We start from the raw sequence: 21,868 nt of genomic DNA, 5'->3' as shown, positions 1-21,868 counted from the left end.
TCGCGCATGTACTCTGTCACTCTATCTCTTTTTGAGTAAATGAGGGGGGATATTATGTTGACATAAAAATAAGAAAGAATAGACAGTAAAAAGTTGATTTGTAGAGCTTAACATCTAATTTATTTGATTTTTTAATAAACTTCACTCTGCCAGTGTATGTGACAACAACAGGCAAAAAAGAGTTATGGAAATTGGGTAGTGGCATCATTTAGTCAAAGCCAATAGCTGCTTTCTTTATTGATGAGTTAGCAACATTTATTTTCCATCTTTAGTTATGCGAAACACAAAGTGCTTATTTCATGACAGTGGAGTGGAGATTTTCATTTATAGTCACTAAAATATGTCACTTCCTTTCAGATTTTGATGTCCTTGGACTTTTCAATCGATGACAAATGTTCTAATTTTTATAGTTGATTTAAATTGACTCAACACTGCAGCAAAGAAATTTACCAGCATCTGAACTTCCATATCAAAAGAAACATTAATTTCCTGTGATGTGAGAATGGTAAGTGTAAACACCTCCCTAATCATCAGAGAAAAGACCAAGACATACTGCAGAGCTTCTGGGAAATGATTCAAAGTAATTCTTCATCTGGCTGATGAAAAATGTCTCCCAGGTGTTTGTAACTAAGGTGGTAGATGACATCTTTTGAATAAAGTACAGTGGCCCCAACTTTCAACACGAAACCACAGCTGGGGGAGAAGTGTGGACCCCTGGGAAATAAAGACCAGGTCCTTATATGGAAGCTGAGAGGGGCTTTTGAAGAACTTTACAGAATTCATCTGAGAGGAAAACCCATAGTGTCAATGTTTGACACTCATTTACAGCTCACCCCTGAATATTTTCATTTGAAAATTCATGTATGGCCCGTCTTAAAAAATGAAAATTCTATGTGTTAATAGTAGAAACAAGTATTTTCCCTCCACGATTTAACGCATTGACTTTCATGACTTGGGCAAATTTGCGCATTTTCGCCTCTTTCCTCACCTCTCTGAAACTGTTCTGATCTCACTGTAACTGGTCTGTGATACTTCAATAAGCCATCCCATTATACAAAAATAGCTATAAATAGATAAAGTAAGCGCATGATCAGCTGTTCCAGGCTGAAATCTGCGTATTATAACCAAACCATTCCGGTCTAACAGTTTAATCGCTGACAGACACAGACATCACTGCGCTGAAGTTATTTTTACTGCTCACATTTTCCCATGAACCGCCGGACCAAGCCCCCGCAAACGTAGCATATAAGGTCCTGTGCATGAGTGAACTTACAACGCTCCCTCCCGCCTTCCTCCTCCTCCTCCTCCTCCTCCTCTTGCCTCCTCCTTGTTTCTGTCTGTCCCGCACTGCTCAGCACACTCAGCTGTACGCAGTGGAGATCTCATCCCGAGCCGTGGAGTCACTTTGAGTCGGGAGCTCAGGCAGTTAAAGTGTGGATGCTGCTGCTGTTAAACAGGAAATGCCTTGTGGACTGTTGTTTGACATTTAGCGATTCTACTTCTCTGGGGATCTCTTGTTTATTCCTGCAGAGAGCGTGAAACGGAGAAGACCGGGTAACTGAAGCTCTACCACGCGTGAGGATGCTCGGGATAAGACAGCATTTCACTTTGACTTCAGCTGCAGTTCTTGGTGAGTGAATTGCCCTCAAGGACTGTGTTTATTTTTCTGTGAAATTTCACTCATGACGGTTTGAAAGAGCAGCCGTTTCCCCCAGCGTCAAGGTCCCCGGCGCGCATTTTGCGCACACGCTTGACAGCAGCTCACGACAAAAAGCATCCGTTAGGTGTGTCGCTCACGTTGCCTGCACGCCCATTATGAGCTGGTGGCACCACTGTGTCCTCGTAAACTGACCTTAAATACTTTCCACACTGCTTTTGCCCAGCTGTTATTCATTCTGACTGCGGGGAACCAAAGAACACGTAATTGTTTCTACGTTACAGAAACGTGCTCGTAGAAGCATGGCATCGCCTCATAAAACAGACACATTACAGACACTCAAATTACTCTATGGGGCTCTAATTGGATGTTGCATGATGGGGTTTGCAGTGAAGTGCCAAAGCACACAGGGGGAGTATGTTTTACTGCTTCTAAGGGAACGTTTCTGCAGTGTCATGTAATCTAATTTCGTCATGTTGCTGCAGAAATTTGGTATTTTGCAAAAGCATGAGTCACATCCTGAACCAAAACATGCCCTCAAATGAAACTTGGTGGGGTTTCATCTGTGATAATTAGATTTAATTTTAAGAGGGTTAAAGTGAAGTGAATATTATCTTCCCACCAGCTTTTGGAGGCAGAGAGGCTCTGTTTTAGTAATGGATATGGAGAAGTGTTGGTGTTGTGGAGTCCCTTTGGTGAGGCTCAGGTTTGGCTCCGGAGCAGAGGAGCTGAATTAACTCTTGGGTCATGTCCAAGTGGTTCAAACATGATGGAAAGTACCGGTGAAGTTGAGTGAAAGAAGAGAGAAGAGGAGTCTCTCAGATTTCTACGCTTACATGTGACGCTGGCTTGTGACAGTCATTAGAGAACTGAGCTGGAAAAGGAGATGAATGTATGTGTGTGTGTGTGTGTGTGTGTGCATGTGTGTGTGTGTGGTGTGTGTGCGCACAGCAGACCCTGAAGAAGTCAGGTTTACTCACTGGATCCAGTCTGCACTTTCCTCCCCTCTCACTCTGATTGTCTGTGAATGACCTGGTGCTCCGTGTGTCTCATGTCACACACTCACACCAGCGCTCATGGAGCTAATGTAATGTAGTCTGAGTTGTAGCCGACCATGACCTCAGCTGGGTTACACAGGGGGAGAAGCTATCTGTTTGGAGACCTTAGTGGGAGATCCCGTGTTGTGCTTTGGGAGCTGGCCCTGCCCGCCTCAGAGGCCCACATGTGGTTATTGTAGTGGCAGCATTTAATCTGGCTAAATTCCTAACGGAGATGGGGCTACAGGTGGTTTGAGTTTGGTGCTGCTGAGGAGGAGGTGGAGGAGGGCATCTGGCTTCAATCAGCGTGAGCCGGACCGGAGTGACCGAGCTTAGGAGGGACGTGAATGGCATCAGCATGCAGAGGAGTGCTGCAGCTAATGGTTATCACAGAGCTGGTTGATACGCTTGTGTTGGTGGCTATTGATTGATTGATCACTAACTCATTAAAGAGATTGGAGAGTGTTTGCCAAAGACCTACTGTAACAAGACAAGCCTGAATTTTTAATCCTCGCAAACATGGTGTGGATCCTGCCTCCTACATGTCAGGATTTACCTGTTTCATCTTCTGTGTACCACATGCAAACATTTCTGAATATTGGACCACTCGTCTGACATTTTCAGACACTGCTGTTTCTGAAGAGTAGCATTGGACAGATATTCAGATGTACAGTAATTTGATATTTTCACTGATGGGCCTTTTTCAGACATATGTCATGAATCATGGTCAAACTATCAGATTTTTTGTCTGGTCTTTTTAACCTTACAGTTAATGATCTCAGAGCTGTCTGGAAAAGCTGAAGTTTAAGAAAATTGTTTTTTAAGTACCTCATATTCTTCATTTAAGTCGAGGGATGGGTATCTTTCACATTTGAAACGATACAGTACTAATGCTCGGTACCTGGCAATTGGTATCGATATCAATTTTCAAATCGCAAAGGCTGCAATAAAAAAAAAAAAAAAATTGAAATGCATTCAAAGAGTGAAATCCACACATTTTTACATATTTCAGTAGTTGAGCCAAAACTTTATTTATATTTCAGAGCTTTACTTTCTTTTTTGTTCCTGATGAGAGATCGACGATATTTTATATATTTGATATTTTGTCAGAGATTTGTTCTTATTTACATTTCTGAACTTTATTTAGTGAGATTCATTAGAGAGGGGATTCACATTTATTCTTCATATTATTGTTAACACCAGGTTACCAGGTTCTGCAGTAATTTGTTTCTTTCTGATTTTATTTAAGGTTGTTATTGATAATTATATTACACGTCTACAAGACTTGAAGTTCAATCAAACAGTCAGTATTCTACTGTGATTGTGATAGTTAGATAAATATACATTATCCACATCAATTCATCTTATTTCATTATAACATGCAGGCCTGGCCTACAGGAAAGGATAGTTTATATGTTAACAGTATTTTCTGTCATGTTAGTCAAACTATAGAACGATTTTTTGCTTGTGTTAAGTGAATAATGCAGAAGATACCCCCCCCCCCGAAAAACAGAAAAACAAAAAAACAAAAAAAAAAACAAAAACAACAAAACAAAAAACCTGACCTTACAGTCACAAGGATGGGTTTAGGTACTGAAACATGGTACTGTTTGATTTTACATGAATCGGTACTTGGTACTACAGACAGAAGTTGGTCGGTACCTATAAAAGTACCTAATATGTTACCTAGGGATGGGTACAGATACATTCATAATTTCTGTATAATTAAACAAATTGATGTATTTTTACAACACAAATGCACAAAAGTTCTGAAAATTGGTACCATTGCATACTGATACCAATTGCCAGGTACCAGACATCTGTATCATATTGTTTCAAATGTAAAAGGTGACCATCCCTACTGTAAATGAAGGCAGCTGTTGAGTCAGGTTGGGTACCAGTCCAAATTGATTTATCAATTCCTGACTCTGACTCCAGCGTTTTGGGGAGTAAAAATGATGAATATCACAAAATAAAATGTCAGCCTATCTTTATAGTTTGGACATTAAGGCTCCCAACGGTTGACCCTCACCTGTGACATGAGTTGTACTCACAAAGTCTCATCAGTTTTGGTTGGCTCCTAAGGTCTAACCCCTTCAGCACAAATCTCTCCCCTGCTCAGAGACTCTCCTTCACTTTCTCCTCATTCATCTCACCCTTCATCTCTAAGCTGAACAGAGTTTCTGCTCCCCGATGACTCGTAAGAAACCAGGGTCAAGGGTAAATCTCTGAACTCACCCCTTACAGAAATATATCTGAAATATTTGTAGACATGTTTTTCTTCTTTCTACCTCTTTATGAGTAGGATTGCGGGTTTCTTGCTGTGTTTTGTACCTGAGATGAGATGTTAGTGCAGCAGTGGTGGAGCGTTTTTATGAACAGGAGACGGTAGCACAGCAAAGACAGGGTGACACTGTGTTGAAGTTAAAGTCATAACGGCGTGCTTTCTCTTTTTCTGTCAGAATCAGTTTGAACGTAGCTTAGCCAAACATCAGATCAGCTGTTGTGGTCAGTCATCTGTTTTTTCACAGGTTTGATGACATAATGCTTCACATGTGACGTAGTGTTACGCCAAGGTAGCAGGTCCTGGCATAACAGAAGAACTTAGTGTACTGCTGAATTCTCACTGAGGTTTAATCCTGAAATATTCATGTGAAATGTAGTTCACAAAATCAAAGAAAGGCCCCGCACACTGTTTCACTATCAATCATAGTTTCATTTATTGTAATGTTTTGGTTGGTATTAAGGTCTGGCGTGTCTGATGAAGGTCACACCGACCAAAACGTTACATGAATAAAACTATGATTGAGAGTGAGTGTGGGATGCTTTCTTTGATTTTGAGGATTTTATATGCACCTGTGCCTTCAGGTGTGCTGTGATTCTGCTTTCACCCTGTTACATTTAATTGAAAAAAAAGTGCAGCATTGAGGCTGATTCATCCTGTTCAACAAAATTCAGCAAAGTCCCAACTTTTTGATGGCTAAAGGATGACCTCGCCAAATATTAGAATGAGTATAGCCAAGATTAGCTGTGGATGTCCTCTGTGGGATCTGGGACAAACAAAGGTCATTCAGGAAATAAGCTGACTGAAGGAAGAAGAACAACAAACACAGACAATAGTAAAGGATCAGCTGATGGATTTGAGGCAACAATACGAGTGTTTGTGTAAAATGTTTATGAAAAACTGAGGAAGTAGCTGCAGTAATGGATGTACAAGCTAGCTAAGCAAGTAGCAGTATTTAGCTTGACAACCAGCCACTCGTTAGCTTTGTTTGTTTTCTGTAAAGTCACGTCTGTCCATGAAATTTTTTGTGAGATTTCCAGTTTATAGACTCATTGTCAGTTTATCTATTCTTAGCATCCAGTAATAATTTGAAGCACTTCCTGAGACACTCTGTTTTCTCGTCCTCTCTGGTCTTAGTTGTCATAAGTGGTACATGGTGAAGCTGTGTGTGTGTGTGAGCCTGCCTCCGAGCTCTGAATGCATCACAGACGTCACACATGGTGTCTGAAAGCAGCTGCAGGACAGTGTGGAGTTCAGATGGTGATTTATTACATTAGATGAAGCTGCCTCGTCTGACAGTCAGGACATAAATCACCAGTCAGGATGTTTCCCTGAAGTTTGAAAATAGATTTGAACTCTATGTCGTTTTAATAATTTGTCTTCTTCTAGTTTCTGTGAACTGCCGCAGCAGAGAAATGCAGACGTGAAATCACTGAGTTAAGGTGTTGTAAGTCACGGGATGTGAAGTCAGTATAAACTCATGAACCTTTTGTGATTTGTCTTCCTCTGACCCCCCTCCTCCTCCTTTTCCTCCTGGACTATCTGTACTATCTTTCAAATGAATCAGCTCACTCCCTGAGTCACAGCAATCAGCGCTGATTGAAGCTAAACTGTCTGCTGGCACAGACAGGCGGATTTCCTGAAATGTTTCAGGAATTAAGATTTGATCGGGTCAGTTTGTTTTGGCCTTTTTGACGCATTAACCTGAGCGTCATTATTAGGGCGTGAGCTTGACCACAAGAGTTGAACCAATGAACCCTGTCCTTTATTATTACCATTCTCACATCATCTTTCTAGTTTCTGATCTGTCACCTTGTTTTTTTTTATTATTATTTTCAACACCAACACCACAGGGTAAATACAGACTGAAACTCTGCTCTCACACACATTTAGACCTTCACTTCTCTGTGAATCAGGGGGTGTAGAGTGAGAGGGTGTTGAAAAGATGTCAGTGAGATCTGAGCTCCAAATTCAGTCAGAACATCTCTTCCTGTGCTGATAGTTGAAGTCTAACCAACAGGAGAGCATTAATGTGAGAACAACACATGCTTCAGCTGAAGTTCCTGAATGTTTGAGTTTCCTCTCTGTTTTTATTTTGCACTTTGTACAGACGCTCCCTACATTTTTGGAATTTTCAGCATTCAAAAAATGCAAGTCTCAGTCTTGCAAAATTTAAGGTTTGCAAAATAAGATCACGTTTTCCCTCCAACACAAATATGTCTGATGATTCAGATGATGTCTGGTTGCCTCACAGCAGCATCATGTCCAATTTCAAGAAGTTCTAATGAACTCTTTTGTGAGAGGTGAAATGTTGCAGCAGAAGCACCAAACATAACCTGAAAGATCATATGGTAGAGAGAAACTTAAGGAGGGTACACACTACAGGATAACTGGGGATGGTTTTTGTACCGTTCTCCCCCTTACATTTAAAGGTACCATATTATACAACAATCACTTAATTAAGTCTTTTAGTGAAATTTGTGGGTCTTTGGCTTTCCTCCCAGCCCACAAAATGTGATATTTAATGACAAAACCTGTATTTAGTAGAGCTTTTGAATGTAAAATCCTGACCTAAAACTAGCTGTTTGGATTTTGGGGATTTGCTGACGTCAGCGATTCCCTTTTTCGACCAATCAGGAGCAAGTCTGACCTGATTGGTCCTCCAGAGCAGATACCCCCACCCCTGAAATGTGCCAGCTACACTCAGTAAAACTGTGCATGTGTGTGCTAGTCACTCAGTGACGCTGAAGAGCGGGGCGGTATCAGCGGTGGCTCATTTACATATGAAGGTCACGCCCACTAAATCAGAGCGTTCTGAACAGAGGGGCTATGAGAGCCTGGAAACAATGCTGCTGTGCTTGATTTATTGGCTCTTTGGACCAAAACATGTAACTACCATTTCATGAAGACATCAATGATCTATATTAAACTGGGGAAAAGGAGCAGAATATGGGACCTTCAAAGGCAGCAAAGGCCTGATTGTCTGATGTCTGCAAACAACACAGTGTATGATTTTCCTGTGTGAGGTGAATTAAGAGTAATTTTGTCTGGTTGGAACCGTTCAAAATGCCTCCCATTGGAAGATCATAGATAATGAACATGTTTAATATTTGCGACTAAAAATCCTGCAGTGTGTGGGGCGCTCTGAGAGGAGCCGAGCAGGTACAGTGTGTAATGTTGCGTGTACCGGAGCAAAGCCAATCAGGACGCAAGCTGACTCAGCTGACTGACCAAAGAGGAAGTAAGAAATTTTTCTGTGATACTTGAAGACTTTTGATAACCAACTCGCACCGTAGTGCATACAGCCCACATTCTCACTGTCTCCATGACTCTCCTGAATTGTCTTTCTTTTGCGTTATTAATCTAAGACGCTGAAACAACCATCACTTTTCCTCCAGTTCATCTGCCATGTTTGTTTACACCAAGGTCACACTTTACTACGCAACATTTGCAATGTTGAGCATGAAGAAGCTGATACTTTGCTGAAGAATCGGTTAGAGTGTGGTGTCCTCTGGTGTGAACACCACACACTATAGGATCAGATCTGTCTTTAGTTATCATCAAGTGTGTGGTCTCTAAATGTGTGAAGGTTTGAAGGATCCTGTCATGTGTGCCAGCCTTAACTCTTTCTTCTGTCTTTTGTCTTTTGAGGAGACCAAACACTTATCCCATAGTTTACATTTCCAGTTTTATTGTGTGACAACCTTCGAGTGTGGTTAACTGAGGTTAATGGGTCTCTGAGCTCTTCAGCTTCACCTTATTTACACAAATGTCAGAGAACGTGATAATGAGAAAACTGGAGAAGGTGGTGTTTGTTTTCATCTGTTTCATCAGGAATCTTTTCATTGAATGTCCTCAGGCTAAAGTAGCTCCTGAGTGAGTGCTTCACTTCTTTTTGGGGACCAGAGTTCAACCGTGTCCATATATTAGTCAGACATTTATTGGTCTACTGTAAGGGGTAACATTAAACAGCTACATATGTTTTACCTCTGTCAGCGAATTTCTTCTGTGAATGAACTAACATCAGTGAATCAGAGTTTATAAAATGTAGTTAATTCATGATGGTTAATAATGAACTCATCGCTGCATCCTGACAAAAGCGGTCTGAACAAAGAAAAGTATTATTTAACTGAAGACCTTTATTACATCATAATTTCTCTTTGGAAAGGAATAAGTCACTAAAAGCTGAGATATCACACTTTATTTACTGCCTTTCTACTGTTGTTCAATTGTTTGATGTTTATTTTCAGTGTAAAACTGTAAAATTAGCAGGTGTGTTTGCATTATTTTGGTAAAAATTGTTTTATTAGACTTGATTTGAGACACGTTTACCTGACAAGTTTAGGAAAAAATGTCTCAATGCTAGATATTTAAGACAAAAATGAAGCCTGAAAAATGCCACTTGTCAGGTATTTTGAAATAGAAAAAAGTCTGAGTACAAGAAAGTATACAAGTACACTTTTCTGTCCACGTTGGCAAATTTAGTTTATTTATTAATTTATTGCAAATGTATTTTTCAATTTATTTATCTATTTATTTATTTTAAATTCATTTTTTTATTTATTTATTTTAAATTCATTTATTTATAATAAATTTATTTATTTATTTATTTATAGTAAATGTATTTTCTTATCTAATTATTAATTTATTTTGACCATAGGAAATTATAATTTTTAAAAATTGTAATATCTTAGAATTAGAAATTTCCTAAGGTGAATGTGGCTCATATTAAGTCTAATAAGACTTTTTCTGTTATTAATAAAAAACAAACGATTGCAAAGATTTTTTTTTTCAGTTCAGTGATTGTTCGAACTCTTTGATACAGCAACTCTCAGAACAGTGTGTTGAGTTTTAGTGAAACTTTTGTGGTATTTCTACCAATTTGTGACACATTTATATCTCTTTTAGTTTCTCATGGACTTTGTAGGAGGTATGTTTAGAGTTTGTCAACCCCTCTTTGCCTCATGGTCCAGCCTGTCTATCCAGACTGAGCCATTAGGAGCTAGTTTTAGCCTGAGGATATTTAGTGAAGCTCTTCCCGCTGAAACAGACATAAAATAAACACCTACAGTTTTCTCATTAACACTTTCTCTGATGTATCTGTCAATATGGTGAAGTTGAAGAGCTCAGATACCCGTGAACCTCGGCTTTTCAGAGTCAGACTGTCACACGGTTAAACGGGAAATGAAAACTATGAGGTAAGTGTCAGATCTCAGATGAGAGGTGTGAAAGTGTGTATGTGAGCCACAGCACCAAAGATAAACCGAAAGATCAAATGAATGTGAGAAACTGACACCTTCTTTTTCTGTTTTGAGCTCTTTGAGAAGCGAGATCTGTTGTTTTCTTTCTCTGCCAAAAAGAATATGTTGGATTTATTTAGTAGTGGTCTGTTCTAACAAACAATAGTGATATGTAACTATTAAGTAATACTATTGTTGCTTTGCATCCTGGGAAAAGTTGTCTTGAAAAGAAGATCTGCTTTCCAAAACAAATGCGCGCCTTGGTAGGGGTCTTTGCAAAAGTGGGTGATGGTGCTTATGGGAAACGAAGTCTGTATCCTGGAAAAAGACTACAGCTTCTTCAATCAATGCAAACAGAAAGTCCTGAGAGTGTGGTGATATATGACACTCGATACAGTGAATTTAGCAAATAAATACCCATCGAAACCGCTCATCTTTTCTGTCTATCAGCTGTCAAAGGCACAGAGAGACTCATTCATGAAAAATGAAGTGATCTACTGTTACATTTTTCAGAATTGCCCTGATCTTCTAAGCTCAGTGTTTGACTTTGTTCCCCACCAGGAGAATTGACCTTTAAAGGAAAAGCTTCACTGGGAAATGTTAGCACCATTTTCTCCCCATGAAAAGATTCGTTGTCAGAAATCCTCCTCTGAGGATGACTTATTGCAGTGACTAAACACTCACAAGGAGGTGAAATGTGAGGGCATTTCTTCAGAGCTGCTGAGTTTTCTGCATTCTGCTGAAAGTTTTGTGAACCTGAGACAGGAGCCAGCGTACCACCCCGTACCACAAAGCGATCGGTCGATCCAAGCCCCGACAGCCTCTGACTGAGTTTGTGTCACTTCTATGGATCCCGATGGTGGAACACCGAAACTTGTGGTGTTTTTTGACTCCAAACATGTACTTGATGATAGAGTCTTTGTAAACTCTGACACCACCACAGCAGCCATCAGGCAGGAACTGAAACTGTGTGGTTCCCCAACTGCAAATACATGTGGTTGCTCCGGGTCAGTCAGTGCACGCTCGAATCTGCACCTACAATTACAAGTCTGTGTGTTAACATCCACTGGCTCTTACTTTTGGAAAACAGAGACGACAGTGATGATTAAAGACAACGCGGTCACATTCAGGGGCATAAAGAATATCGTGAAATGAGGAAATATTGAAAATGTTGGGCTTTTTCCAACATAAATTTTGGTTTGGTTTGACAGATTTTAATATGAGTATTCTCAAGGTCCAATCTGTGAAATGTGAGGAAGAAGTTTCAGCTTTTCTTTGCTTTAGTAGACTGAAAACTTTAGGTACAAAAGAGCAATCAAGACACTGAAATCAGTTGTATTTTGCAACAGTTCTTGTTTGTCTTTGACCCATGAAAGACTCTCTTCTGAATTTAGTCCTAACAGTTGTACATGTTTTTATTTTTGAAGGGAAAAGGTCAACATGTCATTTTGACCTTCAAAGAAGGACAAACAGCGTCAGAGGAAGTAAGACATGCAGCTAGCAGGGCTGGGTACTGAACTTTGGTTCTTTTATGGCACTGATCGAAATCATTGACTGTAAAAAAAATGGACGTCCTCTTGCTCAGTTCAAAGTGAGGTCCCCATGAAAACTGCTCCCCCTGGTGGCTGGCTGCAGTATAGGTCAAAAAATCGGACTCTCCAGTCATTCCAGATGGGCTGTGGTCAAACTTTAAAAAATTAATACACCTCGTAGAAAAGTTTCTCATGCCCAATTGTTATGTTGATTTGAAGATATAATTTGGCTGTCTTGTATTCAAGTCCTCTTTTTCTGAAAAGTTTCGTTTTCATTAGTTATACAAGGTTAAAAATGAGGCTTTACGTAACGTCTAATGATGATTGGCAGCTGCCATTCTTGTGTATTTTTTTCAGGGATTGTAAAATATGTCGGGAGGTAGAGTCAAGAAGTTATTAGACTCTCAAAAGAAAAAAAAAAAAACATATTATTTTTGCCACCTGGCTCCACTCAGATTCTCCCAGAATCCCTCACAGACTCTGGCTGCACAACTGCTGCCAATGGCTGCGCCTGTGACGGGGGAATTTGGCTTCAAAACCGTATAATGCTGTCCACTCTGCCAAGTTTTGGTACTTAAAGGGTCAATCACGTGATCAAAATCTGACAATGCCACCTAGGGACTGGCTGTTACACGTGGTTGCAGAATGCAGGTTGTCACCCCTTTAGTAGCTCAAGCAACATGGATTCAGCAACTTGTCAAACCCCTATGGTGTCTTTTTTTTGTGAAAAAAAAAAATGATTAGAAACATTTCCAGAGTCTGGAGACTGACCTGAAACTATATATTGATCCCCTGCACACGCTGCTTTTCAACGAGTAGCTCTGAGCGCATTGCTGAGCCCCTCCCCTATCAAAAACAGACGGACCTGTCCTCCTCACTGACACAGCAACTCCTCTCAGAGCACAGTCACACTGGCCATCCACACTGTGCCCAAGCGCACTTCAACTAAGCGGCAACCTCCGGTCTTAAAAAATGAGACAGTACTGAAGTGCTAAAACCTGCTGTTTCTTGAGTGACAGCTTGTGGCTGGCTCTGGAAGTACAGGAAGTCACATACACTCCAAGCCAAAAAATAATCCATAATTTCACTATCGGCACACACTGTACAGGAGGTGATTTTTTTTCTAACTTGGCAGTTCAGAGGATATTAAGATCTCAAACTTGCCCAATCAGAGGCACAGCTCAGGTCACGTGACTGACGGGCACCCTTTAGCTGTACGCGAAGCCCTTGCCACTTCCAATATGGCTGTGATAGCTGATCTGCTTCGTTTTCCGTTTCAGAAACAGATGGATGAAGTCAGGGAGACTACGTCCATGTTTTATACAGTGTATGGCTTTAACCCTAAAGTCCAGTTCGTTTGACCAGTGTGACCGCAAGTGTGCCGTGCTCAGGCACAGTTCACTTCTCTGCTTTGGCACGCTTCAGAGAGGTGAGCTTAAACGTGGTACTCTTTCATGAACGAGCACAAGCAGCGAGCGTGTATGATCAATAACGTATGCTGCAGCCTGAGAAGACAAATGCGTGCAAATAAATTGTGCTTACTCTTGGCTCTTTTGGACATTTTTGGCCATCCCAACCCCGGATAAAGGAGGAGGATTGTTTTTTTGTTTGTCACTTGTTTGTAGCAGTTATTTTGCACAAGCAATTATTTGTTTTTTATTTTTTATAAGAAAACTGCTCAGTGGAAAAATACTACATCTGAAAAATAAGACTCAAGATTTTTATCAAAAAAGTTTCGTTCAGGAACCGGTACCACTATCAAAGTGAAGGTATCCGTATTGGTACGGGTATCGAAAATTTTTGACTGATACCCAGCTCTGCATGCAGCTCATTAAAACAAGCTCATGGTTATATTTTGTGTGCATGTGAATGTTACTGATGTTCAGATATCTCTAACCAGGCAGGAAGTTTAACTCTGCTCATACCAAACCGAAGAGCACAAAGATGTTTGCTCGTCAAATGAGGGTTCAAAGATTTACCCCCCCTGCCTGTGTAACCACAAAGGCCACCCACAGGCCTCAGTCCCATACCCGACTGCTTCAAACCATTACAGATGTGTAACTGATTCTGCCGTCTCTGCAGCATGTGGTAACCATGACACTCACGGTATCATTTCCAGGATGAAATATCTTCATCATCAAGAATGGTTTCTTTCTGTGTCAAAAGTCAAACAGGCTCCACTGAGACAAGGTGGTGACGCCGTCTGAGAGGTGGATTTTATCTTTAAGAGCACATTATTTAGAGATTTCAAAGAGAAGTAAGATGAATCTCTACTTTGCTGGTGTGTGATCAAGACATTAAAATACAGCGCCTATGTAGAAGTGTTAAAAAAGTGCATTTTTTTGCATCCACTTGAGGCTGGGTGAAGAAACACCAGAAACCACATACACACTCATTCAAAACAGACCATCTTTACAGCCAAAATACACCAGAGCCGCCTCGCTCCATCACAGCATCAGATCTGATAGATTTGAATTCAAGTCAATGTGTTTATTCACACCAGCTCTGCTCTGTTGTGTTCAGGCTGCTTCTCTGATCTGGCAGGTCTGAGCCTTCAGGGTCAGATATGAGAGACTTCTAAACTCATATCATCTGTGCTCATCGATTTGCACAGAGCAGATCAAGCAAGACAGGAAGTTGTGCAATGAAACCACATTTAAACGTCTATTTTATTTAGTTTGACGACAACAACAAGCCGACATACTGAGTAGTCCCAGGTCAGGAGTCTACAGGTTTGAGGTTTCACAGCCAAACATGAACGAGAGGCTCGCTGCTATGCCAGGAAAACACCAGATTCATCTCTGGTTCGGCTCTGATCTATTGTGTGTTAACACAAATAGGATGGTTGCATACCTGCTGCGACCTGCTGGAGCAGGGAGGCAGCTGGACAGCAATAGAGCAGATCTAGTGTCAGCTGACACATTGACTTAAGTGGAAACCTATCTGATCTGGTGCCTTGACAGAGGGGAGCCGGACCAGGGAAGGATCTTGTGAATTCTGGCCTTTAGGTAGGGAAACGTGAGAACTCCTCAGTTTCCCGCCTCCAGTTGTCTAGTGGTCCTTCTATGTGCCAGAGTGGACATACAGCCTGTATGAGTTGACAAATGTGAGCACGCAGTCAACCTGCAACAAAGTGGAAACTGACACAGATCCGGTGTGAGTCTGGCATAAGGCCTGCCTCTTTACCTCTTCCTAGCTTGAACGAAGTTGGGTGAAGTTCAGCATTTCCAGTATGGTCTCTGTCAATGATAGGCTTCAAAACTCTGCATCAGCAACAAGTGGATGACCTCATGAACCCTACATATGTAGGTCTGACATTACTGATTGATCACACATTATTGCCACCTGCTGGCCTGGCACGCTTTTGACAGCATTTCCAACTATTTCTACATTTTGTGTAGAAAAGGATGCAGTTTTAAGTATTTTCAGTGTTCAATCTTTGGAAATGTAAACAATCAATTATCAATTACTTATGGGCAAGATTTTGACTTTTCCTCTGTCAAAGACACTACCTAATTCATGTTTTCCATTCCATAGGAATCAGGCTTTTCCTGGCAACACAGTACACATAACTTATGGTATTGAATTGGGTATCGGGCCGATCACGGCCTTGTTTCAAGGTATCTGTGTGGAGTTTTCCTATTTTTCAAAATATGTATGTTTATTGCGCCCTCTAGGGGCAGTATTCCAACTTGTGTTTGGATGATAATAAGTCTCTTTTGTTGTGCCTTGTGTTAACTGGTAAAGCCGAGCTGGTGAGTTATTGTTTCCAATAAACAATTATAACTTGATATAACTTGGGATAAAACTTATAAGAATACTTGTGCCTTTTAACATCCTACTTTGTTGTTATTTTGTGTTTTCTAGTTGAAAACCTGTTGCTGACGGCACGATCTTTCACTGTTTAAATGCCTATGGAGAGCATGTGTGGAGTTGCTGAAGGCCACTAAACAAGTTATAAAGCACAAAGATTGTGTCGGAGCTGAGTATGACACTGTTTCGCCAGTCAAGCACACCCCGTGTGGTGGGATTATTGGTTTGACACAGTCAAATCCAGAAAAAAACAAAAACAGTATCGGTACTCATTAAAGCTGCCGATGCCAGCAGCAGCCGATACTCAAGGCAAAAAATTTTATGCTTCAGTCCTCCTCGCCAGTAGTTTATTTTACTAAAACTCAGAAAATTGTTAGTTTAATTTTGCACTTTTATTATTATCAGTACTTGGAAATGGTCAGTATTAAAGAGGGAGTGCTTGTTCTGGTATCGGTCTGAAAAAAACTGGTATCGAACATCCCTTATATTGAATATCTATGGATCATATACAGGTGTGCTTCAAACACTTACTATGAACTCATTAAATATACGGCTCATTAAAATCTCTGCTGACATATCATATGGAGCAAGGCTAAAATACTGAATGTAGATCTGGTGCACCAAGATCAGAAAAACATGTGTCCCAGTGTCTTAGAGTCTAGTTTTATACCTCTTCATTCTTACTGAGAAAAATACGCATGTCCACATGGTCAGGTGTCAGTTGAACCACTTCACTATCAGTCTGGTGGTAGATAAACACTCAGACAGCCCTGATGTATCTGGTCTGCAGATGTGCCCGCGTTCCAGCACCATCTGACATTACTAACACCAGGGTGTTGTATTTATCAGCAACATTAAGATGTTTTTGAACATAATCTAACATTATTTTTTGTAGTGTTTTGATTTTCCCAGCAGTTTGGTTTTGTTTGCAGAAGTTTTCTGTCTTTTTAAGCGCTTGCATGTGTGTGGAGCCTTAATCTGGTTACATTGTAATTTGCAAATAAAGGAAAGTATATGAATGACTGTCAGCAGCACACACACTGAGGCCGGGCTCTCCCACAGGACTGAGTCATCGCTGAATCATCGCTCTCTGTCTGTCTGTGCCATAGCAAGAGAAAAATAAAGATGCTTGCCAAGGTGGTGCTAGTGCCAGAGCCTGTCTCTTCTTTAAGTATGAAGCCTGTTAGTCTTTTAGCTGGAGCAGAACTCCGCTTCCCTGCCTGTTTTGTGGTTACAGCATGCTCTTTTTGGGGGTAATGAAGACACACAGTTTTCTTGTCATTAGCTGTCATCTGTTTGAAGTTATCTCCCTGACGTATTTAAAGCCTGAAGTGTCCCCCGAGCTGAAAGAAATAAACATGATAGTGAGATAAGTGCAGACTAATCCTGATGACACACAAGAGTTGTAGAGAAACTGATATCCCTCTGAAAAAACAAGACACCCGTGAAGGTGGGACATCACATGTTGTGTCAGCTTACACAGGTCTTAACCTCTGGGAGGGGTCGAGCCACACACAGATGCTCACGTTGGACACATGAAAGCTGCTACGTGCTTCACACTTCATCTCTCCTTTACTACAGTTTTTGATAATTAACCTTTTATTAAAAGACAATGATTGCTGTTTTTACACCAAAAACTGAGATTTTGATGACTTTAAGGAATGAAATCTATCTCACGCCGCTGTGTCACAGTCAGCTTGTGGGATAAGCTATTTTTTGGTCATGTGACCTCTGGTGTTGCTGTTACAGTTGTTGTGCTGCATCAGGGGCCAATAAGAGAGCAGACAGGAAGGTGAAGTGCTAAAGAAAAGGAGTTGAAAGGAAACAGTTTTCAGAGAACTCATCATGGGGTGAGTTCACACTATCTCAAGTTTGAGTGAAAACATGAGAAAAGTGAGAAGAGCAGAGGTCACTACTTCTGTTAGTGCGTTATTAATCACGCAGCTTCTTCATGTCATGGTCCTGTACCAGCTTTTACATGTTCTACCACTAGAAATAGGATGATCTACAGGTTTCAGGAATGAGCACACATGGCAGCTTGTTTTCAGTCATCAGAATTAGATTTTCATCTCATGACACACGATTGGAGTCACTACGACTGTCCACTGAATGAGCTTCTTGTCTGTTTTCTGGGTTTGTTTATAAAAAGCATGTCTGGATGAAACGCTGACCAGAACTGAGAGAGTCTGTCTGTCACGTCTTTTTTTATTTGTTCCAGACCAAACGGACCAAACAGACCAAACCAAAGGAGTGAAAGAATCTGAAAAACCACTGTAGTGAAGGGCAGAAAAAGCCATCATGTTAGCTCTTTCACTATGACAAACTAAATGTTTCCATTCCTGTGAAATAAAGCTTCTCAGACAAATTTGGCCACACACATACACATACACATACACATACACATACACATACTCATACAAATACACATACACATACACATACTCATACACATACACATACACACACACACACACAAATAAAAAAAAATAGTTTGACAGGAATAATAAAAAAGATATTTTGGGGGCTTTTATTCAGAGAGAGGCCAGAGCCAGCAATGGCATGCCATAAATGACAGGAATTTTAAAAGCTGCAGTTCATTGAGTGTCCACTTGAGGCTGACTGCAGGAGCCCCAGAAACCACATACACACCCATTCAAAAAGCAAATCTTTACATCTTGACAGATGATGAGCCTGAGAGGTATTTTAGTAAGATTTTTTAGTTAGATTTTGTTAATAATGTGTGTGAATCTATGCGTGTTTCCTGCAAGTGACTAGTTATTCGTCTTGTTGCTGGGTGGTTGATTTGGCGGCTTCACCTATGAGAAGCAATGTGTAAATTTACAAAGTTTGAGTAGGTCTGTTTGCTTATTAAAGGTAGTGAAAGTAGTGGATCACTAATGTGTGGATACCTAATGTGAATGCTAAACATTTACCTGTCCCCACTCTCAGGGTGCGCACATAAAAGAGTCCCATGGGAAACAAAAAGTATCTTGATTGAGAGGGTTCCAACCATAGACTGTATAAAACACAGACATGCTCCATGACGTAGCCTGTCTGTTCCTGGAACTGTGGTGCAGCCACATTGTATATGATGCTGGCTTTGAGCTTTCTTTCTAACAGCTATTGGGGGCACCCGTCAGTCACATGACCTGAGCTATGTCTCTGATTGGACAACCAAATTATCCTAATAACTTCTAAACCACAGAGAAAAAAAATCACCACAGTGTGTGCTGATCGTGGATTTAGCATTTCAGACCCAAGCTGTTTTTTGAGCCATGCAGTTAATAAGTTTTTAATGCCGTACAAGTCCTTTTTTTCGCTAGGTTTGTACGTGACTTCCACTCTTTTTGCAGCCAGCCTTAAGCGGATACTCGATGAACAGTAACTTTTAGCACTTCTGCATAAGCTTCATTTTTCTAAACTGGATGTTACCCCTTGGGTCCAACACATAGATTTTGGGTGATAAACAGTGCCACATGTACTGTTCCTTTGTGGAGTTTTTTCTTTGTCTCTGATATGTGTATTTTAAGGTTTGGGGTTTTAAATGGTAAGAGCTCTGTAAAGTTCTAGCACCCTGAATGTGGTAGCACCCAATTGGGAAGGGTATATAAGAGTGGTCTTATCTCTAAGTTGGATCTGTTATGTGTACGATGCTGTGAATGTGGTGTGTTCAAGTGGTGCTATGTCAATTATCTCCCTCCAAATATGGTCACGACCACTTTAGGATGATTTTCACAATGTATTTTGCAGTCTGTGATTTAAACAGAATTTTTAATTAGAGGTTAATTTATGCATTTCTAACCCTTGAGGAGTTGCAGCAGCTGAAGAAGGCTCCACTAGATGTAGTTGAATAGATTGTATTGTGCTCATTTTTTGGCTTAGATCCTCCTTTGATAGTCTTGTAGTAGTTCAACATGATCAACAGCTCAAAACCTCAATCTTTGTCAATTTTATGCCCCCTGGCACTCTGGGAGCTTCCTTCACTGTTGTTATGCAACAAAGTAATGTAATGTAAATTACAAACCATGTGATTTGATATGAATGTATGTGTCAGACCACGAATCTGACCTGGAAAACTTTGAGAGGAACAGAGCAGAGCGTCTCTGTTTGATCAGTTTAAAGTTTCATGAGGTTTCTGACCCTGTGACCCTGTAGCTGTCCGCAAAGACGCTCAATTTTGTTTAAGTTAAGATGAAAATACGCGCTTGGTTTTGAGATTTTGTGGTGTGGCAACAGGTGAAGCTGTCATTTCAAAATAACTTGTGCTTTCTTCAGGCTAATGTTCTTAATGACTCGGGGGGGTTCTTCATATCACGTATCAAGGCATTTTGGATGACATGTAACCTGTTACCTTCAGAATACATGCATATCATGAGAGGTCCCTCCTGTGATCCTTAAACTTCTTTTAGAGACAGTCTTGAACTTCTTTTCCTTGTATTGATGTTTCTCTGAAACACTTTCTCTCTTTGGGTGTAGTTTGTTACAGACTGTTTTCTTGGTATAACAGGATTTAAGCCTTTCAGGAATCATTTCCTTGTTTTTGTTGGTGTGTACCACTCACGATCCCATCACATCTTGCCAGAAGAAACACATAAAGAAGTCCTGCACAAACACACATCACCCATGCACACACAAATACTTGTACTCCTCTGGGGCCTCACTACCTGCTAAGTGCTGATAGGCTGGGATCTTGGATGCATGAGTGTGTGTGTGTGTTTTAGAGTGTGTGTGTGTGTGTGTGTGTGTGTGTGTGTGTGTGTGTGTGTTTTTGCAACCAGAGCAATGCTGCATCTGTGCACCAGGCTTGCCCCCCTCCAGCCCCCCCAGCCTTGTATCTCTCCCAGGCCAACAGCAGGCCAGAGCCATCAATCACGCTGGCATCATACAGGGAGCAGTCTGGAGCCTGGAGCAACATGCTCACATTAACCTCTCAGACGAGAGGCCAGCACCAGCGGCTCCACGAGTCATGATACTCTTCTCCAAAGTCATGATACCCTCCTTCCAGAGAAGTTTCCGAGGATATATATGAGTGTCCGTTTTCTATGTGTCTCTGTTTCGCTGTCCAACTTGTTGAACTTGTTTTAAGAACAAGGAAAGTGTGAGCGATGAAACATTTTAGAAATGCCAAAAATGCTTGACTTATAGTAAAACCAAAAGAAATACCATCTTGTTCAGTTGGTAGTTTATGTGATGGGTTCTTATCAGCCTCAGGCGTCGTTGGTAAACTGTATCTCTGTCATCACATCAGTATGATCTTTGGTTTACTGTTTAAGCTCTCCCTGTGTTTTTCGTCTAATTCAGCGTGTTCAGAGCAGGCTCTGTGCCCTTTGTGATGTTTTTCTTTACTGTGCTGGAGTAGCCTTGAAATAACAGCAAAGGAACCAAAATAAGGAGGAGCTATGACCCTGTTTGAGCACAACTTGACAGGGAGTGTAGAAGGGGTGGACAGGGTGATGTTCACTCCCACTGATTCCATCAGTAAGCTCATGTAGACAAGTGAAATAAGTCATTTTTTCTCCCTTTTTAGCTTTTAGCTCAGTTTTTCATCCTCATGTACCCTGTGTCTCTACTTCTCTATCTACTATTTTTCTTGTTGAATGTTTAGTATTATTTGAAGAATCTAAGTTTTTGTAAAATCAACAAGGAAATTAGTTGCTCTGAACTTAAAGAGGGTGTATTCTCAGACTTATAGTGTGCAGATTTTTAAGCCTCTACATATTCATACATAACAGAAATCACTTTATCTGTCTGTAGGCTGACTTACTGAAATCCTGCTAGCCCCTCACCCAGTATACCTCCATAGAGCTGGCCAATCAGAGGGAAGGGGGTTTGTGGAGTGGCAGCCTTAAAGAGACAACACATAAAATGAATTCATGATTTCATATAAATTAACAACATGGGAACCAGACAGACAGTTTAAAGCCTAAAAATAGCACATTACCCTCTTTTAATGTTTTATTCATCTTTTTCAAGAACCCCATAAAATCAGAGTAAAAATGCTAAAAATCCCTCAATAAATGCAGTTATCTTCTTTTTGATTGGTGACAAGAGTTAGATTCAGCCATCATTTTCATAATTATCACGCAACAAATAAGACATTTAAAGTCTTAAGCCAGTAACATTTGCCTTTCATATTAAGGCCCATAAGCCAAACACTGTGATCATTGAGAAGAATTATATACAACAGCTATGCAAACACATTTACAACAATTATAGTTTTACAGAGCAGCATTAACGCTAAATGTATGGTTCTAAATTAGCCAAGACAAGGTCACATCCTAACTTGCATACATATGTTTAGCTTT

The 21,868-nt window shown here is 40.6% G+C and overlaps 1 protein-coding gene across 1 annotated transcript in view; it reads left to right on the top strand.

Moving 5' to 3' along the window:
- Positions 1-1,365: 1,365 nt before the first annotated feature.
- itga1 (integrin, alpha 1) overlaps positions 1,366-21,868 on the top strand; it is a 74,891-nt gene continuing 54,388 nt past the window's right edge. Inside the window, exon 1 of the mRNA XM_074691014.1 lies at positions 1,366-1,630. Coding sequence (XP_074547115.1) covers positions 1,582-1,630 — 49 coding nt within the window. The 5' untranslated portion in view covers positions 1,366-1,581. The remainder of the gene's footprint in view (positions 1,631-21,868) is intronic.

The sequence above is a fragment of the Halichoeres trimaculatus genome, unplaced genomic scaffold, assembly GCF_033239565.1.
Source record: "Halichoeres trimaculatus isolate MK-OKI-2021-1 unplaced genomic scaffold, fHalTri1.1 fHalTri1_scaffold_16, whole genome shotgun sequence".
In the NCBI taxonomy this organism is placed as follows: domain Eukaryota; kingdom Metazoa; phylum Chordata; class Actinopteri; order Labriformes; family Labridae; genus Halichoeres; species Halichoeres trimaculatus.
The sequence above is the reverse complement of the archived record's forward strand: the minus strand, read 5'-3'. Positions and strand labels throughout refer to the sequence as shown.